Raw genomic sequence first — 27,860 nt, 5'->3', positions numbered from 1 at the left:
TTAATGGCTTGAAATCCACATTTACAGAGCAAACATTATTTGTAAAAGCTAGTGACGGGCTGATGGGGCTTCATGTCCTGATCTTTAGAGCTCAGCAGGTGGCGCTATTGGTTCAAAAATGAGGTGAGATTTCATTGTGTTTATGTTAGTGATGGGCTGGTGAGGCGTCATGAAACGGTATCCTTATTTTCAGAGCCCACGAGATGGTGCTCGTAGGAGTTGAACAACCACTTCAATGAAACTTCACCCCATTGTTAAACCAACAGCGCCACCTACTAAGATCTAAAAATAAGGAGCCTGTTTCATGAAGCCTCACCTGCCCATCACTAGTTTATATTGAAATCACAATCTAAAGCTTTCTGAGCTGAGAGTGCCATCTGCCCAACACTAGCTACAGCACAACAGGCAGCTCCTCGTCCAACATCCAGGAGGTTTAAATGAGCCTCGGATTGTTTGTCTTCAAGAATGTGCGATTGAGGAGAAACACAAAGGCTCAATAAAGAGCGTGTGAAAGTGGAAACATGTATTACTGCGCAGGCCGTCTGCAGATGAGTGGCCAGGCAAGGAACGTCGACGAGCATGTGAAGATGATTCAGGGGAAACAGATGAGGCAGGGGAGCAGTCTGGCACATCATTAGTCAGTGGTGTCAGGACCAGAGACAAATGAAGCGTCAGCATCAGCAGAGGGAGGGAGGGAGGGAGGGAGGGAGGAGACACCTGATGGAGGCAGCTCAGAAACAAGGAGAAACCCAAGCAGAGACGGCTGCCACTTCCAGGGGCCTCCTCCATGTCAGTAAAGACGGGCTTCCGTGTCGTATCACCTGGAACCAGCCCTGAATATTGCATCTCATTTGCTGCAGACTGATCGATCATTACACACGGCGCAGGATGCTTCACCAACAGCAGCCACGGCTTCACAGGAATCCATGACAGAGTGCAGGCGGAGGCAAGCAGGACGCTTTTGTCGCAGATTTGTGAGGCAAACAGGCAATTAGCATCGTGGTGAATAACTTTCCAGGGAAGGGAAATAAAAGTCTCTTCATTAGTTGGATGAGCTTTAATTCAATTCATCTCAGAACCAGGTGTGCAGCGAGCGAGCGCTCGCCTCTGGACTTAAGTGGAGGGGACCACAAAGGCACAATTAAAAAAAACAAAATTCATCGCTGATTTTTCCACTGAATTAAAAGGAGGGACTCGCTGGTACATGGGACAGATATCGCTGATGCAGCACAGAATCTGGTCGGCTGTTTTATTCCCCAGGATTTCAGCTCCCGGGTGGACAAATGGGAGAATAATGGATTCCACAGGGGGGGCTGCAGATGCTCCTTTTATCCTTCTGCGTAAACAGCTGACTGCTTTACAGGCCCTTTAGAGACTGTTTTTCAAGTTTGTATTTGTTTCAACAGGTGGCTGCCCATCAAAAGACATGATATTGGCGTCCTTTGTCCCCTTTTGCTTTGATATATGGTTGGAGAACGAGACTTCACCAGTCAAGTTTCCCAACTCTGTATGCTGAGGACCGTTTTGATATGGTTCGCTGACGCTATTGACAATGGCCGTCCGGATCAAAGGCAATGGTGTGGAATGTAGATGAAGGTGGCAAAAAGAAAAGGTCTGTCATCCTTCATCTGCTGCTCATCCTCTCAGACACGTCGAGGAAAACAAGACGGAGCAACACAGAGGTCAGAACTACATGCAAAACGGAAGCTTTTCTATCTTTAACATTGATGAAATGGTTGCTCAGAGGCACGTGGTCTTCTGCAACATGGTGAAAGCCACAGGGGCACAGCGACTCCCTGGGGTGGAACAGCATCAGCGAGGGGAAACGGCTTGAGTTGTGCCATACAGAGAGTAAGACTGAAGGATCTTCGAGGGGGAAGAAGTGTGTTTCTGTGACTCATCCAGGCCTGATGAAAATGACAGTGAACATCAGCGACGGCGGAGATGGTGCTGCTTCACCCTCACATGCACTGCTCAAGAGCACTCCTGACAAAGTTCTGACCAAATCTATTCCACTTGAGCAGAGAGAGTGAACAAAGGCAACAACAAGTGACTGGTTTGCCTCAGCAGACACGTCCAACTCAGGGCCCGTAACATAATTGCATACATGATTCATTCACAAGATCACAGGATCCATTAGAAAAGGGCCGCTGGGGAGAAGCCATCCCACCTCTGACGCTGACGTTGTGCCCCCCGCGTGATTGCGTTTGACGCCTCTGGGAGTGGGGCTCATAACACTGCTGCCTCCTTGCACAGGGTTTTTACATAGCTTAGGGAGTGAGGGGTGAAAATCCACCTTTGAGTTGGAGCCACTGGTGGTCCCTGTCTTGAAAAGTTTGACTTCAGTTGCACAACTCGTGTTTAAGGAGGAGGGAAAACATCAGACGGGAAAGTAGTAATTTACTGAAAGTGCCAGCATGCAGACCCTGATGAACCTCATTTCCATGCTTCATTCATTTCCATCTGGCAATTAGGAATTCAGGAACAACTTGGAAGGGAGCGGACAGCAACACCTTCCGAGAGCAAGTCAGGTCGAAATGATCAGCTAATGACATTTCAGAAATATAAATATTCATCTTCTACTCTGAGCTGCAACAGCAACAAAACCAGGGGCTACCTGCAGAGCAGCAGCAGAAACATGATATACAGATATATATCTATGTGCAGTATTTGAAGGGGCTGCTCCAGCCGAGCATGGGCAAGAGAACGGTTGGAGGAAGTGGGAACACGCCTCCTCACGCTCAGCCACAGGCAGCGAGGGAGAAAATGGACTGCGCTATAATGAAGTGATGTTGGAATGAATCTGCTGAACTGGCTGGTGTCTGCTCAACTTCATCCATCGAATCAAGCGAGGAGCCATTTGAGCTGCAACACAGTAGCAGCAGTGAAAAGCCCAGACCTGAGCCGCGTCCTTACCAGTGAGGTGAAGATGTAAGTGTAGTAGATGGACAGCATCCCCAGCTCCGACGCCTGCACAGAAAAGGGAGGGAGCACAAAGGGCAGAGATAAAGGAGAAAACGTTAGAGATACAAATGTAAAATCCAGCGCAGGAAGGCATTAAGATGGAGGTCGCCGAGATAGAGAATGGAAGCGGATGACATCTGGCGAACATGAGAGAGAGAGAGAGAGAGAGAGAGAGAGGGCAGAGGGTCAGAGGTCAGCCGTTCACTGTAGCTCACGCCTCCCTCTGCAGGAGCCAAGTAGAAGCTGGATCTTGATAAAGCCAGACACGTTCTCATCTGATGGAGGCTCTCGCTGGAGCAATTAATTTCTCAAGTGCATTAGTATGCTGCTCGTCACTGTCACACAATTTGATTAGATCAAAGTCATGCAGGAGAGTAGTTCTGAAGGACGAGGTGAAGTTTCTGAAAGGTTCACAAAGAAGGACCTGGGCTTCATGTCAGGCCGCTCTTCGGTTCTCCAACACAACGTGGCCAGTGGCTCCTCCTCAATTCAGCCACACGCTTGAGCCACGCTGATCGTGACCTTTCACCTTATTGTTATGGCTGGATTTTTCCACTCTGATTTCCTCCCACGGAGCAAAATTGGAAAGGCATATACTGGTGATGGGCAGATGAGGCTTCATGAAACAGTGTCCTTATTTTTAGAGCTCAATAGGAGCTGCTGCTGGTTTAAAAATGAGGTGAGGTTTCATTGAAGTGGTGTTTCAATCCAAGCGTTGTAGAGCAGAGAGCGCCACCTAGTTGGCTCTGAAAAGTGGGACGCTGTTTCATGAAGCCTCGCCTGCCCATCACTAGCATATACTCGCATCCGAAACATTCTCAACATCCGAGACTCTTCCAGCAGAGGTCAGATGACCAGCATCAGCTGGGATTGGCTCCAGCAACCCTTTTGACCCTGGATGGAATGCATGCAACGCTGAGTAAGTGGAATTCTTTAATAGCTGAAATTCAGATTGAGTTTCATGTAGACATTAATTAGAAATGAGTGATTGTTAGCGGCAGTAAAATGTTTAATGAACCAGCAGAGAGGCCAGAAAGAGGCTTCCTCTTTGTTGTTGAGTTGTGTTATCGTGTTCGTCAGCAACTATCCGAACCTGAATGGAAAGGATCAGGTTCATTCAGCGTTTGTGTCCTTCTCAACACACCTGTTCTGAGTTTGTAAATGGTGAGGACGAATAGGTGCAAGACATTTTGGCAACAGAAGTATGGTGGAGTAGCGCTGCATGCCAAGCTCTGCGAGAGGACGACGTACCAAAGATCGGAAAGTGAGCGAGTATGCAAAAAAACACGGTGGTGGATGCATCCGTGTGCATCCACAAAGAACCTATATTGTACTTGCATTATAATGTGAATCAAGTACAGTCACGATGAAGGTCCATCTTTTGAGCAGAAGACGCTTTAAGATGAGTATATGCTCAATGTTACGTACGGATCCGGATGGAGCCGACTGTCCGTACTTTGCCACCTCCTCCTCCGTATTCCTGCTTGTTTCCACAAAGCTTACAGTTACGGACCAAATGGAGCAGTACCTCGTAAAACCATGGGGGGCAGTGTTGCTGTTACTGCTCGAAGAGACACGAAGAGGACGTAGCAATGGTGGAAATTCTCTGCCCTGGTCTCAGAAAATGTGGACACTGTTTCATGAAGCCTCATCAGCCCATCACAACGAAAAACTGAAAATGCACTTTTGTTTTGTTTGACGTTGCATTCTAAGAAGCGAGCATCTCAGAGAGAGAGCACATGTGGAGAGGTTTGGAGACCAAGTTAGGGAAGCCAGATGGCTTGGACACGTGGATGACCAGGGAAAGGAGAAGGGGAGAACATCCAATGTGGTCGATGGATGTGGCAAACTATGGTAAACAATGGTTCAAGATGGAGGAGGCAGGCTTGGTCTGGCAAATGCCCAAAGATGAAGAAGAAAAGGTGACATTTTTTTCCCTATAACTTGCTTGCTTTTGAACATTTTCTGTTCTGCTTCAACAGTTTATATTTGCAGCTGCTTACAATGGTAAACACAAGTTCGATTTGATCTGTTTTCCTTCTCTACCTTTGAACAAGTCCGGTTATTGTGTGGCCGACACAATGGCTGAAAAAAGAAGGCTCTGGATAAAATACTGTCTTTTGTACATGTTTTTCAATTTCAGATCTCTTTGTGGCTCGGCCACAACCTTTTGTGGAAGGGTGTCCACGGTCTTGTCGTCCCCTTGTTCACTGAGCTGGCTATCTGTGCCGCTCTCACTGAGCACACTCGTGTAAGCCTGACTGAATGGGATTACTGTCTGAATGCTAACATTGCTGACCCAAACCCTTCTGAATGTTAAATCCCACGAGGCCTTTTTCAGTATGTTTCATCCAAATAAAAGAGAGCATGACAAGCTCTCATGTATTCAGCTCATGAATGACGTAGACGCAGAGCATGTCTGAGGATCACACGCCATCGATGGAAAGGTGGAGCAGTGGAGGTTTACGGGGGAGAAACACAATCCTGCATCATCGAGGGAAGAGAGAGAAAGAGAGCAACTTCATATTGAAACTAAAAGAACAAGAGGCATCCCACTGTGGGCTCCCACTGCTCGGTGGCGCTCGGTTGCTATGGCGACTAAATGGCCATTGACGGCAAACTGAACACTTGATTGAGGTGTGAGTTGGAGACTGAGGACGACAGAGATACAGAAAGACAGAGAACAAAGTCGAGGATGACGACCAGAAAGAATGAACACAGTTGCTGCAGTATCTGCTCCCACCCCTCATTCTCTTCATTCATCCTGTCTCAGCTTGATAGCAGCCTCCAAACCAGGCAGCATCCTTCCATCCTTCCGTCCATTTGGACTTGGATTCTGCTTTTCTTATCACCACAAGGCCACTGTTTTATTCTCTCTGCTATAGGCACCTCAAATGACACCATCACAACACGTATCTTTTAGCTCAAATTTAGTTATTTTTTAAGGGATGACAAAAAATTTAAGAATTATTAAGAGCTATGGGGGAAGAAAAAAGACACAAATGGGAAAAAAGAATATTAAAATCGATAAAATAAATGAGTTATATTTAGAATTCAAACAGTGTTGACGGATGAAAAAAGCCCAGCATCTTTTGCTCTGACCTCATGAGAGTCGCATAAATGCTGGCAAAGGGCTGCATGTGGCCCCCGAGCCGCACTTTGCCCACGCTGCTCCAAGACTTACATCCAGTTCAGATTGAAAGTTAGGTTTCAATTACTCTGGCATCTTGCTTGACAAATGAGAGAAGAATGGAGCAGCAAATCAGACAGACAGATGAAGAACTGTCAGGAAAGGCTTTGATGTGTCCTGAGCAAAGTGGGTTTTGGAGAGTTAAAACTCATGTTTCTTTCTTTTTTTACCTTAAAAACAATACATTTACTGTATAAACAGACGATAAAAGTCAGCTAATCCCCAGATGAGAGTTAGAAAAACAAAAGCAGATGAAAGGCGGTTTAATGAACGATGGGAAAGTGGATTTGGTCAATTCTGTAAAGAAGGCAAGTTCTGCTTTTTCATCCATTATAATCGACATTATCATAAACACAACTGAACATAATCATCATTAACCAGACTTTTTGGATGATTGTTGTGGCCAGAAATGCCTGATTTAAAAAATAAAAATAAATAATTGTAGTGAAAGTTCAGTCATTTACATGACGGCAAATTAGCATGTAAAAAACTGCAGTCAATTTTTGGCCTAAAAATTGCTTCAGGCTGCAAAGATTACAAAATAAAAACATGCAAACAACAATTTCAAGTATAAGTACAAGTATATATGTCAAGTATAAAGAACACATGCACACAAAATAAATAAATATATCAATGTACATGCCAAAGAAATAAAAAAAAAAAGATACAAGTATGATAGTGATGTCCCCTGAGTTGTTTCGGGGGTGACTGGACTGTTGCGTGCGTCTGTACTTTTGCTATGTGACGGACGTTTGGATGAGCCTGACATGTAAGGATGGGGAAGGGGTGTGTGAGTGTGTGTGTGTGTGTGCGATGGAGTGGCTCATTAATACGGCACCTGGCAATATAGCATGTTCCACAGGGATGTAGAGAGGCAGAAACAGCCTGGACAGAGATGTCGGCCATGTTTGTTTACGTCCGCCCCGTACAGTGTTGGGGTGACGCTGCTCTGACGTGGAGTTCTGCTTTTGACTTCCCTCTATTCTACATTGAAATAATAAGAACTTGGACAACTCGTCCCTCAGACTTCACCTCCACCAGGTGGTCGTGAATACGGTGACGCACACGTCGTGTCAAGGGGCGGGCGGAAGGAGACTGAGGCGCCTCGCAGAACTGGCATTGCACCATTTCCAGGAGGGACTGATTAACTCAGCAAAAGTCTGAACAATCCAACTTCACTTCTCCATACAGCACAGAATCACTTATTTTTCTCGGATCTAACATTTGGAACTGCTTCTCTTTCCTCACTCCCAGAGATATTTTACACAGCAAAGGAGTCATGACAAGTATTCTGCACACTTTCCTTCATCGCCTCTAGAGAGTAATATCTTGGCTCTGCAGGGCAAAACCAAGGACACACCAACTATCTCTTATGAAACTCTTCTTCTACATATTAGTTAGTTAGTTTTTGCCCCTGGCATTTCAAGTCTCCGGGGTGAAGCGGACGGTATATGGATTTAGGATCTGAGACCTGGAGAACCATACTGACCCGCTCCAAAATGACGTGGGACATGGTGGCGTTGGCGTCCACGATGATGGTGGCAGTCTTGTCGTCCCGAATCTCCTTGAGCAGCGGCGTGGGGTCCTGGCTGTCGTCGAGCATGCGCACCGACAGCGTGTCCTTGGAGATGAGAAACTGCCGCAGGAGCTGCTCCAGGTTCAACAAGCCTGCCGGGAAAGAGACAAACGCAATTCATTCCAGAACTCAGCAGAATTCACCCTTTCAAATAAATATTCACTCTTATATAACCACTGTGGAAAACTTCTTTTTCAAACAGTGTCGATGTCCTTAAACTGCAGTTGGAGCTTCCAACATGATGGAAGTGCCCTCGCTCCAGCAGTGGGGAGGCGTGGAAGAGAGCAGGTCCCACCAAGTTAAATCCACTGCTGCTTAATGAAGACAAATGTGGAAGGCCGTGGGGAGCCCATACATTTGTGAAGCACCAAGATCAGCTGTTAAGGAGCCATCGCACCGACAAGCTGCAAACAAGGCTCCAAGAGGTGCCAACACAAGACCCTACATGTGGCCAGGAGGTCACTTCCAGCTGAAGCCCTGGACGAAGGACCGAATATTTCCACCAGTTCCATGTAACCAGAGCCATGCTGCAGACAATAGACTCAATCCTATGGGGATACTAAGACAATAAAAGCACATTTAATGGCGTGAAAAGCAGTGCAGCATCAGCGCTAAGCTTCCTCCTCCTCCCTCCATCACACACCAAACTGCCTCTTATTTATACTTCTGCGGGAGGGTGATGCAGGTCTCATGCATCGAGCTAGATGTGTTTCCTCAGTGAACATAAAAGGGCGTGAATTTTTATTTTAATATATTGCAAGCCAGTTCAAACGACCATACGGTTGGATTCCCACCGCAGAAACTCGCATTTGACCCAGGTATTGAGCAGGTGACCTCTCAAAAGAGATCGACTCTGCGCGTCCACCGCAACTTGGACACCTTCTCCGCACGCTTCTGTAGAAAAAGGTAGCGCGAGTGGGCTGAGGCCAAGTGCAGGTCATGACTGGAGATTTCAAAAACACAAACCTATTTTATAACAGAGAAATATCAGGCCAACAAAATAAACAAATCCCAGCAGGTACACTGTGATCTCCAAAAGAGCTGAGTCAGCAAAACAGACATGGCATGAGTGATCATCCAGTCACGGACCTTTGAAATCCATCAGCAAAACCAACCAAATCCAGGCCCTCTGGCGTTTTCAAATTTATAAATCTTTTTTTTATTATTATTCTTTTTTTTTTTAAATGAATATCATTTAAGAACTCATGAAGTATGGACACCACATTAGGGCTGTGTATTGGCAGGTAACTTGCAATATGATACGTATCATGATACAGGAGAGGTGATAGAGGTGAATACATCACGATATATAGCAATGTATTGTAGTATTGGTTGACAAGAGTCTTCGTTTTAAGGATAATGAGATAATGCCTTGACGTACTGTGTGCACCAAGACAAGTTTATTGTCATGAACTGGGTAGTAAGATTTTCTGTTAAATCTTGCAAATAACCATAATAAAAAATAAAGTTAATAGCATTGAAGACGTGTCACATATGAAGCAACAAGCTGTGAAACAGCGATTACAGCCGACTTGAAATGTCATGACAATATCACGCATGTTGAGAAGGAACAGGTTCCAAGACGTCCATTTTACCTGGAGAGTTTAGAATCTGACGCAGAATCCTTCAACTCCTGCACAGTTCATTACCACCAGAAACAGTATTGTTGGAGCTTAAAGCTTATCTCAGATGGGGCAATTAAGCTGCCTGTCTGCGGGCAATAGAATCACGCCGCCGCCGCTGCTGCTGCTGCTATATCTGTACCTGAGTCCGCGCTCTCACGCAGCACATCGCTGCGCGCTTGCACGTGTGCCCGTGTCCTGAACCTGTCAGATTAGCTTCCGCTGTAGTGTTGTTAAAGGAGACAGAAATAGCTCCAGCTAAGTCTTCCTCCCTGTCTGCCACTTCCTGCTGCTTCTCGGGATATAAATCACTATTTAGTGTCAAGTTGCGACCTAACATGATGAACCCTGTACTTCAGAGTTGTCAAAATACATCTTCAGCCATACATACATGAATATCAATTGGGTGCCTTATTTTCCTGAGTAACATTGGAAACATTTTCAGTGTGGCGCAACATAGAAGAGGAGGAGTTCAAGGGTTTCTTTTAAGGTGTTCCCAGCCTCTGGCCCCAGGTAGCTGAGGCAGACTACCATCGGCTGAGCTCCAAAAAGTCAAAGAGGAAGTTAGTTTCAGCAGCATGAAATTTCAACATATGATGTGTGTGTTGTGCCGCAATGCAGTTGACTTTACAGGTGGAGACTTAACAAGTGTGACCACGTGCCACCAGCAGCTCCTCTCCAGAGGGAACACCGTGGCGTTCCCAGGCCAACAGAACAATCCACTCTCTCCACCACGTCGAGCCAGTTGGGCGCGGCCTTCTTAACCGACTCCGACATGAAAGGGCACTGGCTCTACTCGGGATGAGTGAGGATCCCACTCTGTTATCGAGAGGGCCTTTCATCTGCGACGGCTGTGAATCCTGATTCTGACCTTTTCAGGTGCAGGGTCCCACAGGAGCCACTTCAACTGGCTGCGTTTGTTCCAGCGACACTTGACGGGGCCAACTGGCACCAAAGAGGAGCCCCACCCAAATGCTTGTTTTAGCTTCAGTTCAAAATGTAATAGAAACACTCCAGAGCACTGGAGATAAGAGCGTTGTGGGCCAACTTGTATTCGCCGCTCAGACAGGTCATAACCCAGACCAGGTCACACAGGAACATCGGCGATAACTTCTCCAGAACTTTAAAAACTCATGTTTCCAATCCATATCAAAAGACAACATGATGAAGCAGCAGATGCCGCCCACATGTGCAACTCTTGTTTACTCTTCCCATAGAGTGTAAAGGGTTGAGTTCACTTTACTCTGCCAAGCAATATACTCGCATATCCTTTCATCAGCGAATTGAATGCAGGTTTACTACATCGTAAAAAGACTCGTCTCAGCCACCACGGTTTCAGACCTGTGTATTCCTTGTGTATTTCCAAGGCAACAAACGATTAAACCACCAAAGTGAGATTTACGAGTTTGTGACTTGGGGCTAGAATCCTTCCTTTCAAAGGCAGTAAACTATATGTACAGTGAAGACATTTTCATAATAGTCATACAGCCGACAACATTATTTAATGACCCTCCCGCCTCTACACTTCTGTGGCTGGAATAACGCAAAATAAATGAGTTGGAGTCCATCCGTATTCCTGGTGGCCTCCGGGCGTTCCACCGCCTGAATGTCATGGTGGCCACATACCTGTGTTTCAGTCTCTGGCAGAGGTGAGAGGTAAAGACTGGCATTGAAGCTGAGCCACACAGCGCTTACCGTTCACAGACGGCCGCCTCTGAGTGCAACGCCGCTGCGAATACAAAGCAGGATCTGGAAGTAAATCCTTGAACGACGCGTGTGAATAATTTATGGAAGCATTATGATAAGTCATTGTTTTGCCTTGAGGACAGAGTGAGCCTTACTTACGCCTTTGCCATTAGTAATTGTGGAAAATTGCGAGACTTTCAAGTGCGGCGCTCTGCGCCGTAAACAAACTTGTCACTATCGGAGGGAACTCAGACAAACGTTGGGGCATTAATGTGGATTTGAGTGGCCAAATGAAATGAAGGGGCTGGAGTGTGATTACAGAGGACCACGGCCAAAAATGACAAGACACAGAGCGAGAAATCATCGTAACGCTCGCAGACCGGCCGACATCAGCATTTACGCACCATGATATACTGGCGCGACTAACGCATTTGACTTGAAAATGATCTGCGTATCTAACCGTTGTATTGCATGTTTATCTCCATCACCATAATTTCTAATGGTATTTGATCTGGCTGCACAGGCGCTAACAGACTCTCTTGAGTGTGAGGAGCCTGTGAGAGTCGGTTGAGGAGCACTTGAAACCATAAATAAACTTCTGAGGAGGCACCACATCTCACTGCTCTGCTTCAGTTCCGACAGAGCATCTAGGCTGACTTGCTCAGCACTGGCTTCCAGATCAGACCAACGTATGCCGCGCAAGTATTCTGACTGTATCTGCCCGTGTTTTCTGTCCGTGTTTGGTAGTTTCAGGTGTTTGATGGAGGCCTGACTTGGCTGTGAACACCAGCTGTTGCCTTGCTGATTGTGTAGAAAAGCTTAGTTGAGCATTCGGTTTTGGTCCTCACATCATGGAAGAAGAAGACAGTAGTAAACACTACTGAGTAGTGATGGTTCGACGAGGCTTCATGAAACAGGCTCCTTATTTTTAGAGCTCAGTAGGTGGCGCTTTTGGTTCAGAAATGAGGTGCAGATTCCATTGAAATGGTGGTTGAAATTCAAAGATTTTTGGCAGAGAGTGCCATGTAGTGGGCTCTGAAAGTCAGGGCACTGTTTCATGAAGCCTCATGAGACGGTCACTTCTATTGAGTAGTCAAAAGGTGGAGCAGCCCTCAAAGACTAAAATAAAAATTGTTCTGAAACTGGAGAATTATCTTCTATCTGGATCGACTGACTCACAAACCAAGCCGTCAAACTGGAGGCGAATTTGAATCTCCCGTCTAAAATACCCTTCGCTAACGTTGCTATAACAGAAGTGCAGGCAAGAGGTGGACCTGGCAAGCCACGCACAACCTGCGCCGGTCAAAGTTTCACAAAATGCTCTGCAAGAAGTTCAACCCTGCTGTTTGAAACACCTCTGAACAACAGTGAACCTGCTCTGCTGAAGCTACGGGACGTGCGGCATCTCCATCACTCACCCGGGACACGACACACACCCGGCTCTGTGGGCGGGATGTTAGCAAACACGTGCACAGAAGGTCAGTGGGAGTCTGTGTTCATGTACTAAATACCACAGAACATACAGCGGTCAGGGGTCACGGCTCGTGCTGCCAGCCGTGGTTGAGATTAGCCAGAATGCACCGGGCCTCTGGGCACGGCGCCACCTTTACTCTGGCCCCCACAGCCACGGGTAGGAAAATATTCATGAATTGTCCACGCTCTATGAAGCTGTCACCGGTCGGGTTGATTAATGAGGCCGCCACATGTGGACGAGCACCTGACAGCAAGCTGCCAACCAACGACTGATGGTGCAAGGAGACAGGGAGGGGCAGCAGGGCGGGTGGGGATTTCAGCTGATGCTGCCGCTGAACACACACACACGAGCCCAGATGTACACACTCACACAACACCAGGCATGCTGCCATTTACCGCTCCTTAAATGAAAGAGGGTCACATTCGGGGTTGCAATCGATGCGCCGGCGTCATTTCCTCAACTACCTCTCTCCTGACGCCAATATATGATTACAGCCTGGAGATCAGTTCCACTTCTTCCCCTCGAATCTGCTGACCATCCTTCACCTCATAAGACACGCAACCAGTTTGATAATGTCCCCACATAAAGGACACGCAATTCTAATGGCTGCGCAGGGAAACACAGCTCGGGTCGCCATGTTCTGGCTGGTGAACAGCGTCGTATCACCACGTTTAGTTTAGGCCTCTTCGCTATGGAAAACCAAAAAGTAAGAAATGTGCATTTCTATGAAAGGAAAGAAACAAGTGAAGAATGACAGTCTAAATTTTCAAATAAAACAATCTTTAGGCGACTTCTTACAACTCTACAGCAGTAGATTTTCTTAAAATAGTGATGGTATCATGAGGCTTCATGAAACACTGTCCCAGTTTTCAGAGCCCACTAGATGACGCTCTCTGCTAAAAAACTAGAACAACCATTTCAATGAAACCTCACCTCAGCGCCACCTCCTGAGCTCTGAAAACAAGGACACTGTTTCATGAAGCCTCTTCAGCCCATCACTACTTCAAAATAAGCCACAAGTGCCTTCTTGCGTCCCTTTTCCCACATACATGATGCTTGAAAAATATTTATTATCACTGATTTCTGTCGGCCATTTTGATAAAAGACAACATTTTTCAACAATAAAACATTTTCGACACGAAGCAGACTGAGATGATACGTTTAAATTACAGTAACATGCTCACACCTCACGCCTTTTTATCTTGCAAGTCTTCCTTGCAGCTGACTGTAATTTCCAGGCACATGTTTTAGGACCAAGCTGCAGCGACGTGCAGTCAGGGGAGACAGGTGGAAAAACAATCCATTTAACTTCAACAGCAGCTTTTATTCTTACACAGAATGGCTGGAATTTCACATTCCATTTCACAATGAACACTGAGAGGAGACGTGCAGAGGGGCACCAGTCAGCCGCGCCTCCCCTCGGATTGTGCAATAACTGTGCTGCATGCGTTGCAGGGGCACATATTGCCGTGTCTCTCTCTGTCTGTTTGTCATGATTTAAATCCTCAAACACCTTCAGACACTGTAATAGTTACACTGCGTCTGAGTCTGCTTTGTTTACAGTTCAGCTCAGCGCAGGAGCAGTGAGCGATCAGCTGCAAAGCGAGGCACGCAGTTCCCCTGCCTCATGGTAGGGGGCAGCGCATTCGTCAAACTATGAATTTCCGGCTCAGTGTTGACAAATGTACACTCATATTTGGACGGTAATTTTGCCAATGTTAGCACTTAAGATTATGAACAATATAATGGGCAATTTGACTGTACTGTGACTCGCTGTCTTCGTTTCTCTTTTTTGAGCTACGATAGCTGTTTGGCTGGATGATGATCTGCGCCCACCCCATGACGGGACATGGCACTGTTGTTGGAACCAGGGGCGAGTCCACAGATTTTTTTTTTCTACGCAATTCTTGCTGAGTGACTTCATACAGTATGTGACAGATGAACTCTGCCATGTCATAAAATGCTTTTTTCAGCCTCCCTTTGGAGGTGTTTCAGGCTGGGAGGAGACCGAGGGGTCGACCCAGGACCAGGTGGAAGGGTTATACGTTCTGTGGAAATTCAAGCAAGCAACTCCCAACAACCTGGCGCCCCAATCACCCACTTCAGCGGTGACAGCAGTTGACTCACTGGACGGTCTGCTGATGGACAAACGATGATCAAAATGACCGTCTTTGGACTTTGCGACCCTCGTCTCACATGTTTGGGCTGTAGTTCATTGTGTTCAGCTGTGTCCATACGCTGCACGAGGTGACACTGTGCGCCGTATGGACATGAAAACACTGGACATGAAAACACTGGACATGAGCTCACTATCAAATGGAGCAGGGTTAAGTACAAAGAAGCTCACTTCCTGCTAATGCAACATTCATCACATTACAGCCACATTGTCCCTGAACGGTGCGTTTTCCATTCAGTTTCAAAACTGCAGTATTGCAAATATCTTATTAGATTAGATTAGATTAGATTAGATGGCCTTTATTGTCCCACGGTGTGAGGTAGCACAATGAAACCTCAAAGGGACGCGCATGGGCCATAGAGCGGAAGTTCAAAGTGGATCACTGCCAGCTAGTTGGAGGACACGTCGTAAACGTCTCCCTCTTATTCCCTTCCTTCAAAGCTTGACGCTTCTGAGGAAACAAGGTGAGCAGGCGCCACTGAGGGTCACGATGTCTTTGTCTGGAGAGTTGTAATTACTGTGTGCAGGACTACAAGAGGGTGGGAAGAGACCCTGATTTAATCTTCCTTTCTATTTACCAAAATAACTATCCCCAAGGAGGTCTTCAAGCTTTTTTAAGGTCACCGGGTTCAATATGGAGAGAATCCAATAGGTGCCTTCCACAAGGAGGCGTTGGGGTGAGTGGAGGATACGGCGGCTGAAAATATCATCAGTCTCCAGAGTCATTTCCCGGTGATGTGTTGCTCGTGGGCGAGTGGGGTGTTTGTGTGGAGGTGTGAAGGTGGGAGCAGGAGCTGATCACACTCCTGCCGGGACCGTCAAATGGAGTCTCTCTATTACAGCCAGTCCAGGGTTCAGTCCATCGCGGTTTTCAAGGCTGAAGAATTGTAAAAAGTAGACGTGACATTTGTCGAGTCTGAAACAAAGTTCTTTCGCCAGTTTTGCTTGAGATCAAAATGGCCTTGTTTGTCTGAGTTAGTGTTGTTAGAGAGGACCATGACTCCAATTTGAAAAGCCTCAAGTCAGTCAGCCAATTACACGCACTCCAGCAGGCTGTGGGTCCTAATACCAGACAGTTGATGGCATAAATGAAAGGTATCCCTGCGCTGCCCGTGTCATTAGGGATGTTGGCTGGGCTGCCGACGCCTCCAGGGGGCTGGCAGCACCACAGCTGTGGCCCACAGGGCGATAAGACTCACATCTGTTGACAACAAGTCATGCATTCGCGACAGAAGGGACGACACATGCAATAATGTTTGCACTTTGTTCCTCACTGAGAGCGGGGCGGGTGTGCGAGCGCAGGTGGATGAGTGGCTGTTGACTGTCGGGGGGGTGTGGAAACTGGACTCACATTCAGCCTGAGCGCAGATGAGGCAGGAGGTGGTGCTGTTGAAGAAGGTGAGGAGTCCAGCCACAGCCATACTGATGTCTGTGTTGGTCGGCCTCAGGTCCAGGGTGGTGAATCGTGGGAACTGAACCTTCAGAATGTCCTCAGGAGCCACCTTGACATAGGGAACCTGCACAGAGCGGATGACAGGCTTCAGATCAGTGACAGTTTCATCTGTTACATCTGAGACGTAAAAGCCAGTTCAAAGACCGTACAGTAGAGCTGTGAAGCAGATTGTCCAACCATTAGTAATGTGCTTTGTTTTGAATCGACTTCATAGAAAAGACAACGTCATAGGTCCAGAGAACCTCTGTCTTTGCTTCTCCCTTCTCTAATGAGCCATTACTGGTCTGACTGGTAAAGCTCTGACACAAAGTTAGATGCTTCTATCAGGTCTGTGTCCAAAGGTGTGGTCTCTAGAAGCACAAGCTGTTTGGCTTTTTAAATAAGGGTTTAAGACAGAAAGGATAAGAACGCTTGAAATAAAACAAATCCAAGGGCGATATACAGTGGGACAATAATGCTACAATCTTCAACGTGGATCAAAATGGTTTCCAAACGCTCAAGATGTCACCTAACAATTTGAGATGCAGAAAGCTAACTTGACCCGACACTAGCAAAGATATGTCCTTTAGAATCAGATCAAACTGTTCAGTCATTTAAGTCAGGATTTAAAAGCCAGCAGTTCTTCCTGCAACAGAGACAAGCACAATCACCTGTCAGTGACATTAACCGAGTCAGCAAAACACATTTTCCGAGTCAGTGTTGACTTAATATTGCCACCGTTGCAAGTGCATTTGCATTGATGAAACTATTTCTCTCCCAGTGTAATACAGAAGTCGTAATAAGTGCAAGCCGTGTTTGATATTCCGCCTCGGAGAACTTAAAAGACAAATAAATAAAAATCCAATATCAAGTAAAAATTGCACAGATCAATCCTTGATATGAAGCGTCTGTAGAATTTCCAGGTTGATTGTCACATTTTCATCAAGTTGATGTGCCGCCGCCATGGGAACACGTGTATTCCTCAGGGAGCCGTAATTCACTTATCCTGCTGCAGCCAGAGGCACATCCAACTCAGGCGGATTCCCAGTGTTTGAGGGGAGGTCAAGCACACAGCAGTTAATATCCACTACTCCCACGACACATCAACAAATCTAGCAGCCAGCCACAAATCTGCTGACATAAAAAAATCATGTTTATTCTTGTTCACGTTTCTCTGCAGCGAGGAGTGTGTGCGGCGGGTGTTGAGCCGGGCAGCTGGCGAGGCATGAGGCTAGGGTTCAGTGGGGCTTGAAGGGGATGCAGGAGGACATGCTGGGCTGCAGAGGAGGACATTTGGAGCGCCTCTTCATCATGGCAGATTGCCTGTCTGCGTGCCTCTCCCTTCCCCGAGTCGCCAAATCCCTTCCACTGGTTTCCCATTCCCATTTCTATTGGACTGTAATGGAGTCAGAAGAAAACTGCACGGATGAGTTTGGAGCCAATATTGACAGCTAAAGTTGAGCTGCATTCTATTCTGAGCAGCACATGGGACCAGCGCTGCACGGACACTCGTGACACAAGGAGGCTCTGGCAGTGGAACAGTGTTTGAATAGCTTTAATCAGTTTTTCTCTGTGTCTCTCAGGACCTCGAAGAGCTCTGAAGTATTTCAGAGAGACTTCAGGTCACGTACCTCGCGGGACAGGGAAGACCTGAGTACATTTCTCTGGTGTTGGGATCTGTGAATGAATCAGTTCCCTCTCGCTCTGGTGACATGAATGAGTTCTTGTTCTTTTGAAATGGTTTTGGAGCTTCTAAATATGGGAATCCTGGAAAGCTAATGTCATACACCAGCTGGAAGCCTGGCCTCCTGAGAGACAAGTATGAATCCAGATCAAGAAGATTTTTTTTTTGCAGTGAGCCTATAGAAATATTGAATAATGGAAGTTGTTCTTTATTTTCCAGTCCATTTAGAAATTGCAATAATAAATAAGACGCTTTGGCTTGAGAGCATGTGGCAACTCTGTCCTCATACTTATGTTCCTCGCTGGCGCCTCAGTCCTCATCGTAGAACTCGTACTTCATCACACATTTGTCCAAATCCGCACCTGAAAAACACCATTGAGGTAAACAGCTGCCTTCATAACCAACCGATAAACTTCATTTCCTGATGTTCTTTTTTTTTTTTTTTCGCAGCTCATTTGACTAGATTCAACATCCCTGTTGTCATAGACACACACCCACAATCTGAAATGTCAGCGCTACATGGAACATCAATGACTCAGCCTTCTTCTTCATGCCGCACAGCAACTCCAAACAATCCCTCTCAGTCTTGTCGGAAAACAACAGAAACAAAAAAATCAGCCCGATCCCTTCTTTGTTGGGCTGAAAACTGTGATGCATTCACAACTACTGTTTGTAAGTGGTCAAGTGTGTGGGGTGATGACACCACATGATCCAGCTTCCATCGCTAATGGGATGCGAGTTACTTCAAGCATAAAAATTCCACGTCCGAATCGATCCTCCTTTCTTAACCCGCGTCCATAGATGGCGCACTATGATTAATTGGCTGTTGGGGCCCTAACCTACTGTGGCGGAGCGACGGCCCATGTTGCATCTGTGGCACGTCGCAGGCAGGAGAGGGAAAATCAATCTTCACATTAGTTATAGCGCGATGTCAGCCCAATGAGAGCAACTCAGCAGACCTATCTGCAGCTAGTTGCATCCGTCCCTGATGCTCCATTAATGACAAAAGTCAAAACAGGAAATCGATGCTACACATGCTGGAGTTTCTCCTGAGCTTCCATGAACAAGGCCTGGAGTGTCTGTGAGTGGCATTAATCCACTCCACAAAAAGAAAAACAAACCCTTTCCGAAAGTCAAAGCCAGACAATTACACGCAGAACAGGAAACCTCAGAGAAAACGTCCCAACAGTCTCACAACAAACGCACAATCGAGTGACGAGGAACGCTTGGGCCCACCTGCACTTGAGCTTGGCCCAAACAACTCACCGGCGATATGATGATCAAGTGTCTTGTTGAGCTGTTGAACCACTGGGGAACCGATTTCTTTCCTGCTCTTTGACTTGGCAATTGAGACATTTCTTGGCAGCAAACACGGGTCAACGAAGAGAGATAAGTAAAAGTGCCGGGACTTAACACACTTAAAGATTCCTTCAGCAGCGGAATGATAATGTCGGACTTTATCTCCACTGGCTGTGGATTTGTCAATATTGTGATTACTGCAGAAGATAACTCCCAGAAGACTGTTGTTCCTGCCTTTGTCTTTACAATCAAACATCAATACTCAGTTGGCTGGTTGGGTAAAGCACTGGAACAGGAAACATGGAGGTGAAATGGCAGGACGGAGTCATCCATTAACCAGGACTGATCAGGGGAATCACGAGGATAGTTATGTAGTTAAACACAGTTGAAGACGGACTTTGACAAGGCACAAGTTTTTAGAGCACAGAGCGCCATCTAGTGGGGACTGAAGATAAGGACACGGTTTCATGAAGCCTCACCAGCGCTTCACTAGCAGAGTGTCATTCAGTCAAGAAACAGCAACATGGATACGGCACTTGGGTGGGTACTAGGAATCATGGAGAAATCCTTCGAACCACTGTGAATCCTATGGATCAGCCCCAACAGCCAATTACTTTTCCTTATTTTCTCCTTTATCTCTGACATGCCTTGATGTCATGTTTCATCAGAATCTGCCCTTGACGTTTTGAGTTCTATCGCAGACAAACCAACGTTTGAACCAACCGTCGTTTGAAGGTGAACACATTTAGGATCAGTCAGGTACCACAGGATCTTTCAGGGAGCAGTTTGATGTTCGCCCCATTTCCTCAGTCCTCAGAGAGTTATTCTGTCCGCCTCTTGCCCTACATACCTGGGATGAGCTCCAGCGCCATGCGACACTCCACTCTTCAAACACTGGGCTGAAAAAAACCTGGCCACTCTGAGGACAGCACCAGGGATAAGGAAAGCATTAGGGTCTGTGCAGCCCACTGCAGCCCGGACTGTCCAGACTTGAACATCAGGGACATGAAAGGACCTCGACACAGGCGACCCATGGCTGGAGGAAGGAAGCTGGCGTCAACCAGCTGCGAAGGGAGCAGTTCCACATCTCAGCTTCTCAGGTGTTTAGCTAGTTTAGCTATCTATTCTCAATCAGTGGACACTACAATGAGACTCACAGCAGGAACATGTTAAAGTGCTTGTGCCTCATGTAAAGAAGATCACAATGGTGCTGTAACAACGACTCTCAGCTAAAGTTTTAAAACGATCATCTTTCAATAAAGGTTCCAGAGCAGTTCAATACTCCTAACTACTCTGATGTTGACAAGATCAGCAGATAGTAAGAAGCAAACTTGAGGAGCGCTGCATGGGTCAGGAGCTTGGAGAAGCTCCAGGGGTCCATGAGTTCCTCTGTAAAGACAGTGTGGACCGTTGGCAGATATACCGTATGTTCCAGACTATAAGCCGCAACTTTTTTCTCGCGGTCTGAACCTAGTGTCTTATACAACGACGCAGCTTATATATGGATTTTTACTAAGAATGCTCCAATCCGTCGGCCACCGATTATGAAAGGCTGATGTCGCCGTGATCGGTGCCGATCACTGCCTGTCATTGCCGATCACAAAATCTGGTCACATGTGACAGCCAGCGCTCTGATGAAGCACCGCCCGCTGTTTATGATGCGTCCACTCCTCCTTCCCTCCCGACCCGCTTGGCAACAGCATGTCTGCTGCAGAGGTGTTTTTTAGTCTGTCAGGTGAAGTTTGCTTGCTGCAGCACATGCACATTAAAAGGCGTCGATATTTAAAACACCAGCACTTGACGGAGCACAGATGTAAATAAGATGTGAGGAGTTCATGATTCCAGTTCAGAACATTGCCCAGACTGTTTCATGAGTCAGTCTCCATGCTGGACCCTGTTTTCGGAACTGGAACTAGATGATCACCAGAGGTGATCCTCATGGATTTTCAGCAGTGCAGACAGCGCCACTGCACCCGCGGCTTATGGACCGGCTAAATTTTGTGAGTGCGGCAAATACTCTATAGTCAGGCAAATGCGGTAATACAATATTGGCGGGTCATTTGAGGTGTTGTTGCAAAAGTGTCTCATTTGAAGTTGATCAAAAATACATTCACTGACCACCTGAGGTGGCTGACAGTGGATGAGAGCTCAGGAGGCATTTACTACATGTGCTTCATGGCGTCCTGCTACTCTGCGCTGGTGTGTGTGTGTGTGTGTGTGTGTGTGTGTGTGTGTGTGTGTGTGTGTGTGTGTGTGATGTGAAGGCTGGCAGGTCGGCAGACAGAGGTTTGACAAGCGTTTAGGAAGGAAGCCCTCACAGGACACACTCTGCTCAAGTAACCACACACACTTGAACACACACACACACAGAGCTGCCAAAACCAAGAGGCACCTTGGTTTGGCAGCAAAGTTTTCTCCGACCAATTACAATGAGCGAGCGATGTACTTGCCTTAATGATCCAGAGGTTTCGATCTGATCTGCATCTGTATTTAAGAATCACAACGCCATGTTTGGAGCGCGAGTTAAAAATAGACCTCCTGGTAACTTGACCTCGATCACCTCTTGTCATACTTGGCTACATTCGCGAGGCAGAGTTGAGCGATTCCGAGCGCCGTCCCCTGGTGTAATGGCCAGTTCCCTCTGATGAAGTGCATGTGAGAAGCTCATTTCCGCTCCATCTGGTGAAACATGCGCTGCAATGCCAGGCAGCGGCGGCGACAAGAGCCGAGTCGCGCTGCTCTGTGTTCGCCGTGAACCTGAGTAAGGAGAGGTGGGTAGGAGGTGGATGAAGAGCCAGATGGGGAGCAGCAACATAATGAGCACGTACATCTGTTGGACTGAACTCAGGGGGGCAGCGGAACAAAACTCCATTGAATGATGTGATGAGCCTTTTAATGGATCATAATACACACAACCAACACAGCAACACTGTTTACTAAAGCCACGTCCGTGTTGGAGAAATCCACCTCAGCGAGTGACGGAAATCCTGAGGATTGAGGGAATGTTTATGGAGCATCACAACCTCTCATGCAACACCAGCCCATTGCTGCAGTTCGGTGCTGTATTCAAGAACTAACAAACACTGGGTCCTCCTGACCCCAAAAAAGCCCCTTCCAAACACCTTCAGTCCGCATCAAGTTGCAGTGAGACACGAGCATTTATTATCCTTATCATTCAGTTTATTTCCTTCTTGGATTTTTTTCTTTTGTGGCACAGGGGTCCTTGTTGGGAGCGACTGACATGACAAAAGTCTACAGTACTGGTGAAACCCACGGAGAGGTTTGGAGACGAAGGCAAAGGAGGCAAGGCTCAGATGGAACCAGAGGAGAGACAGAGGGCATGTTGGCTGAAGAGTGTTAGAAATGGATGTACTGTCGTCAATGACGTCCTGAAGAGGTCAGACAAGTGAGGAGGATCAGGACTGGTCCAAGGAGGAGGACGACTTGCTGCGGCAGCTCCTGAAAGGCTATACCAAAAGACAAAGGCATGAAAATCTACAGTAAATATTGTAAATATATGTATTTCCCTCATGGTGCCCCAGATCAGCTGATCTACGGGGTCCCCACGAGCAGACAGAGGGTCTGTGGGGACCTCTCATGTGGAACCCGCCACCTCTCACAGGTGCCTCCTCCCATCTCACTATAGCAGGTGAGTCCCGAGTTACACGGGTCGAGTCACGCTGCACAGTTCTTGGTTGATCCAAAATGTAAATGCGACTGGTCTGTTAGCATCTGTGTTCTGCATGTTCTGTTGGCTGAGTGAAGCCGCTCCACGTTCCAAACACTAATCTTTTGTTTCCAGTGGAAAAAGTGAACAGAGTTTGAGGCTTTTCAGGTATTAGTCTGATGCGCGTGAACCCTTGGCACCGTGGGATTTACATTGGCTGCTGAGCGTTGGAGAACAGATGCCGATGTCGACATTGTTCATCAGTCAGCAGGTGCCGTGCCAACTGCAGCCAGGCAGAGAGGCAGTGGCTGCCATGACATTGCAGGATAACACGGGGGTGAGGTGTGCAGGTGCGGGTCCGTCACACGTGCCCAAACTCACTCTGGCAAGGGAAGCTTTCACTGGTATTAGGAGGGGAAATGACTATCTACAGGGGAAGAGGAGACTCGGACGTGGCGGGAGAGTCAAGACAGTCCAGCACGTCTCAGCTCAGCTCAGCCGGATCCGTTTGGTGGTAATGAGCCTGCAGCCGGTCCCTGAGGTCAGAGTGAAGGCAGATCAGTGAGAAAGATAAAATGTTCCCGCCATTCCCTCGGCACCTTTTACAGGAACATTGACCACAAGATTTCTATCTTATTGATGAGCCAGTTCGGACTCCAGAGGGCCGCGTTCCACACAGCAGTTTTCATAAGAAACAACACCATGTGCTCCATTCCCAACTACCTGCTTTGGTGCTCGCCAGTGCAGAGGGAGGAAAAACAACAACAACTCATTTGATTTGGAGTGACTCTAAAACCGCCAACCCCATGAAGTGATGCGGCGTTTAGTGGGAAGAGCAACTGGGAGGCAGACGGCAGGTTTGGGCACCGAAATAGATTCATCATTATTACATCCTGTCCAGAAGGAATTGACTTTGAAAGTTTTATTTTCTGTCTCACTAAACAAAACATTTCAGTCTGGGAATCCAGCCAAGTCAAGACCATTTCCTTTCACCAGCATTTTGCCAAAAATGTCGGGAGACTTTAACACAGTTCTCTTGAGATTCAATTAAGTAATTAGCAGAATGTTTTGTTCATCATACGAAAGTCAGTAACATTGTTTAGTTCCTCTTTTCACATGAGGTGACCGGGCCATATGAGATTAGCATAAACCTAACTCTGACTCCGGCAGAAGCAACATGCTTTTGGAGTGATATTCCCACATGGCTTTATGGAAGACACCACCCGTCAGTCATAGCAGGGTTTATGTTGCCGCAAGACTTGTGAAAGCTGGAACATCTTCTTCTTTCTCAGTTATGTCACACTTTGCTTCAAGATATTCCGCCCAGTATCTCCTGAATTATTGCCCATTTATTCTCAACGTTACGTACGGATCAGCTCTGCCTCTCTTCCCTCTGTTTTCCTGTACGTTTCCACAAAACCTATGAATACGGAACAAAGGGTACAGTACCACCTGAAACCATGGGGGGCAGTGTTGCTGTTACTGCCTGATAAGTAGCTCTAATGAGACATGAAGAAAACATAACAATGGCGGAAATTCTCCTCCAGTGGCGATATATTTAACCGACCACCGCCTCCTACAACACTGCTGTAGTTACAACAACTCTTAACCACAACCACGGAACCGCAACTGTTGAGTGTGGGCTGCTCCCCCTGGTGGATATATTGGTGAACAGCAATACCAACGTGTAGAACACATGGAAGCATGTGGACAGTGATGGCTTGAAGTGGACAGGTACACTCACCTGAAGGGACGCTCACCTGATGGAGAATATCAGTTTGGGATATAGAAGAGGCCCCTCAGACAAATTTCAAAACAAAGGTTCTACATCTTATGAGAGGAGCACTGGAGGCACCAGAGAGAAGTCAGATGGTCAGCTGTAGGAGGAGGCCTGAAGTTAGCCACCGGATGAGCAGATCATCCGTGTTCGAGAGAATCCTGTACCGTGGTCAGCTGCCTCACTGTCAGTTCTCATCGTCCATATTCCACAGGAGGAAAATAGAAACCTGCTCTGCAGTGTGTATATTAACGTGGTCCTCAGCTGACGGCTCATGTTGGGTGCCGTTACTCCCGCAGCCGTCGATGCAGACGATACAGAAGCCTACATTCAGCCCACACAGCTGACGCCAGAGAAAGATAATGTGCAGCTGTGTCTCGCTCTCGATACGCTGAATAACAACGACAGGATGAATTGAATTTCATGTTGCCTGCCATTCACCTGGGGAGTTGCACGGTTTCCCCTGGCTTTCATCCCGCTGATCACATCACAGGCCTGCTTTACTAATGACAAGATAAAGGATTTGGATGAGCACGTGGCTGTGGCGCCGCTGCCACCTTGACAAGGCAGATCAATGGCCATGTGAGGGAGGGGTCAGCAGAGGAGCAGCCAGCAGCTGGGCTCCTCTAATTATGATGCGCTGGAGGAGCTTCTGCATTCAGCGCGGAGCAGACGGTGGACGTGATGCAAGCGCTGTGAATGAGAATGTTGGGTTTTTTTTTAATGACAATAATGCGTGAGACTGGAGACACGGGTGCTCACACATGTCTCTAGAGTCACTCGGTGCCCAAATTGATAATGACTGGATTATCGTGTTTATCTGTTCAAAAATTGAGACAATTTTAAGATCCAACTATCCAGCCATCCATCCATCCATCCATCCATCCACCCACCCACCCTGCCAAACCTGCCCATCCATCCATCGACCCTTCCACCCACCAATCCTTCCTTCCTTCCTTCCTTCCTTCCTTCCACCCACCAATCCTTTCACCCACCCACCCACCCACCCATCCATCCATCCGTCTGCCCATCCAGCCATTCATCCATCCATCCATCCACCCACCCTGCCAAACCTGCCCATCCATCCATCCATCCATCGACCCTTCCACCCACAATCCTTCCTTCCTTCCTTCCACCCACCAATCCTTTCACCCACCCTCCCACCCATCCATCCATCCGTCTGCCCATCCAGCCATTCATCCATCCATCCATCCAGCCACCCATCCACCCACCTATCCATCCAAACATACCAATCTCTCATCCTTCCATCCTTCCACCCACCTATCCATCCATCCATCCATCCATCCAAACCTACCAATCTATCCTTCCTTCCACCCACCCATCCATCCTTTCTTCCACCCACCCACCCACCCATCGACCCTTCCACCCACCAATCCATCCACTCACCCATCCATCCATCCTTCCTTCCACCCACCCACCCATCCATCCACCCATCCATCCTTCCTTCCACCCACCAATCCTTTCACCCACCCACCCATCCATCCATCCATCCTTCCACCCACCCACCCACCCATCCATTTTTCCTTCCACCCACCAATTCTTCCACCCGCCCACCCATCCATCCGTCTGCCCATCCATCCGTCTGCCCATCCAACCATTCATCCATCCATCCATCCATCCAGCCACCCACCCATCAATCCATCCATCCATCCACCCACCTATCCATCCAAACATACCAATCCATCATCCATCCATCCTTCCACCCACCTATCCATCCATCCACCCACCCATCCATCCTTTCTTCCACCCACCCACCCATCCATCCATCCATCCATCCATCCAAACCTACCAATCCATCCATCCATCATCCACCCACCTATCCACCCATCCAACCATCATGGACGATTTAGAGTCACCATTCTAATCTATGTTAGTGTGCAGTGGGAGGACACCAGAGTTTTAATACTCAAAAAGAAAAAAGAAATACATACATATTCCAGGGGAATTGAGGGATATGGATTCAGAAAAAATGATATGGATGATTTGTAGTGTGGGAAGAGGACAGAAGGAGTCCCATTCACTCTTTACTTCATTCCTCCAAAAAAACATCAAATGCAGGAAAAAAAGGATAATTAGAAGATCTTCAAATGAAACAAACTCTAGCTTGTATTTTGATGTACAATCTGTCACAAAACACCATCGTTTATAAACATTTGTTGGCATAATCCCTCTGTTGACGAGCCTAATGTTTTGTCTTTGTTCAACGTGTCCTTCAGTTTCTCTGCGGCATTCCATAATTAATCATTGTTACAGCGGCAGCTAAAAAACCTTTCATTGGAACAAGCCATGTAAACTGAGGTGTATTTACCCAGCAAGTGTTTATCTAAGGCTGTTAAAAGGAAGTCAGAGGAAAGTCACACATCAATCTTCCTGCGTTTAATTGACATGAAAGCCTCAAATGAAAGTCTCTCGGAGTGAAGCCAAGAAAACCTGTCTTTGATTCCATCCTGGTTTATGATACTGCAGTGGCTGTGAGACGGGACATGAATTGATACCTTATATCAGTGGTGATCAACCAGTTAGAGACTGTGTTGCCGAACATAGCCACATGCTACAAACATGTCACAGGCTGTGAGGCTTCACCTGAGCAGCTGGTCACATGACTTAGCGGCAGTAAAGTCACGTAACTGCACTCATGACTGGTGATGATACTGCGAACATGGAAGCCTTAATGGCAGGAAAGCTACATCCCATTTTCACCTACAACTGGCGACTGACAAGATTAAGGCTTTTTACGTGGAATGAATTCCATCATTGAGCTCCAGGGTGCGGTAAGATAGCCGACGTAGCTGCACGTCACTGCACTCAGGACAGTCATGACGGCCATGAATGAATGAAGCTTTATGCGACCACAGTGGTTTTGAAATTCAAATGAAAGGCATCTGTCAGTGCAACACATGTTCACCCCAAAGATGCCGATTGTACGCAGAATCCCGTGCTGACGCTGAAACACACGGAGGTTGGGGTAAGGCTTGGCCATGAGATGGCGCTCCTTGCACTCCGTATACTCGGTACGTGAGGTGACTCATGCCTGCGTTTCAGTCACGGTGATCTTGCTGTGCAGGACTAGGCAGTGACCCTAAAAGTGCTACGTGGAGTACACATACCAGGTGCCATCAGAGTACTGCAGAGGAAGTGAGTCTGTGCGAGTCGATCAAAAGAATGAAGTCCAAATCTAGGGTTGTGTCATTGTTGTGTCATATGATTTTGTCGTGCATAACACAATACTACTGTGCTCCACAGTATTTGGGGAACCCTCATCTACCTCCTAACATCTGCTTTTGAGTGAACA

At 47.1% G+C, this 27,860-nt stretch overlaps 1 protein-coding gene across 5 annotated transcripts in view; it reads right to left on the bottom strand.

Annotated features, from left to right (window-relative positions):
- The window catches only part of grik4 (glutamate receptor, ionotropic, kainate 4), a 281,752-nt gene that overhangs the window by 89,494 nt on the left and 164,398 nt on the right, over positions 1-27,860 (bottom strand). For all 5 annotated transcript variants that reach the window (XM_053872391.1, XM_053872394.1, XM_053872395.1 and 2 more), the window contains 3 exons: positions 16,040-16,205; positions 7,644-7,822; positions 2,917-2,970 (listed from right to left, as the gene is read on the bottom strand). In XM_053872391.1, coding sequence (XP_053728366.1) covers positions 2,917-2,970; positions 7,644-7,822; positions 16,040-16,205 — 399 coding nt within the window. The remainder of the gene's footprint in view (positions 1-2,916; positions 2,971-7,643; positions 7,823-16,039; positions 16,206-27,860) is intronic.

The sequence above is a fragment of the Synchiropus splendidus genome, chromosome 8, assembly GCF_027744825.2.
Source record: "Synchiropus splendidus isolate RoL2022-P1 chromosome 8, RoL_Sspl_1.0, whole genome shotgun sequence".
Taxonomy (NCBI): Eukaryota; Metazoa; Chordata; class Actinopteri; order Syngnathiformes; family Callionymidae; genus Synchiropus; species Synchiropus splendidus.
This window is presented reverse-complemented; position numbering and strand designations above follow the sequence as displayed.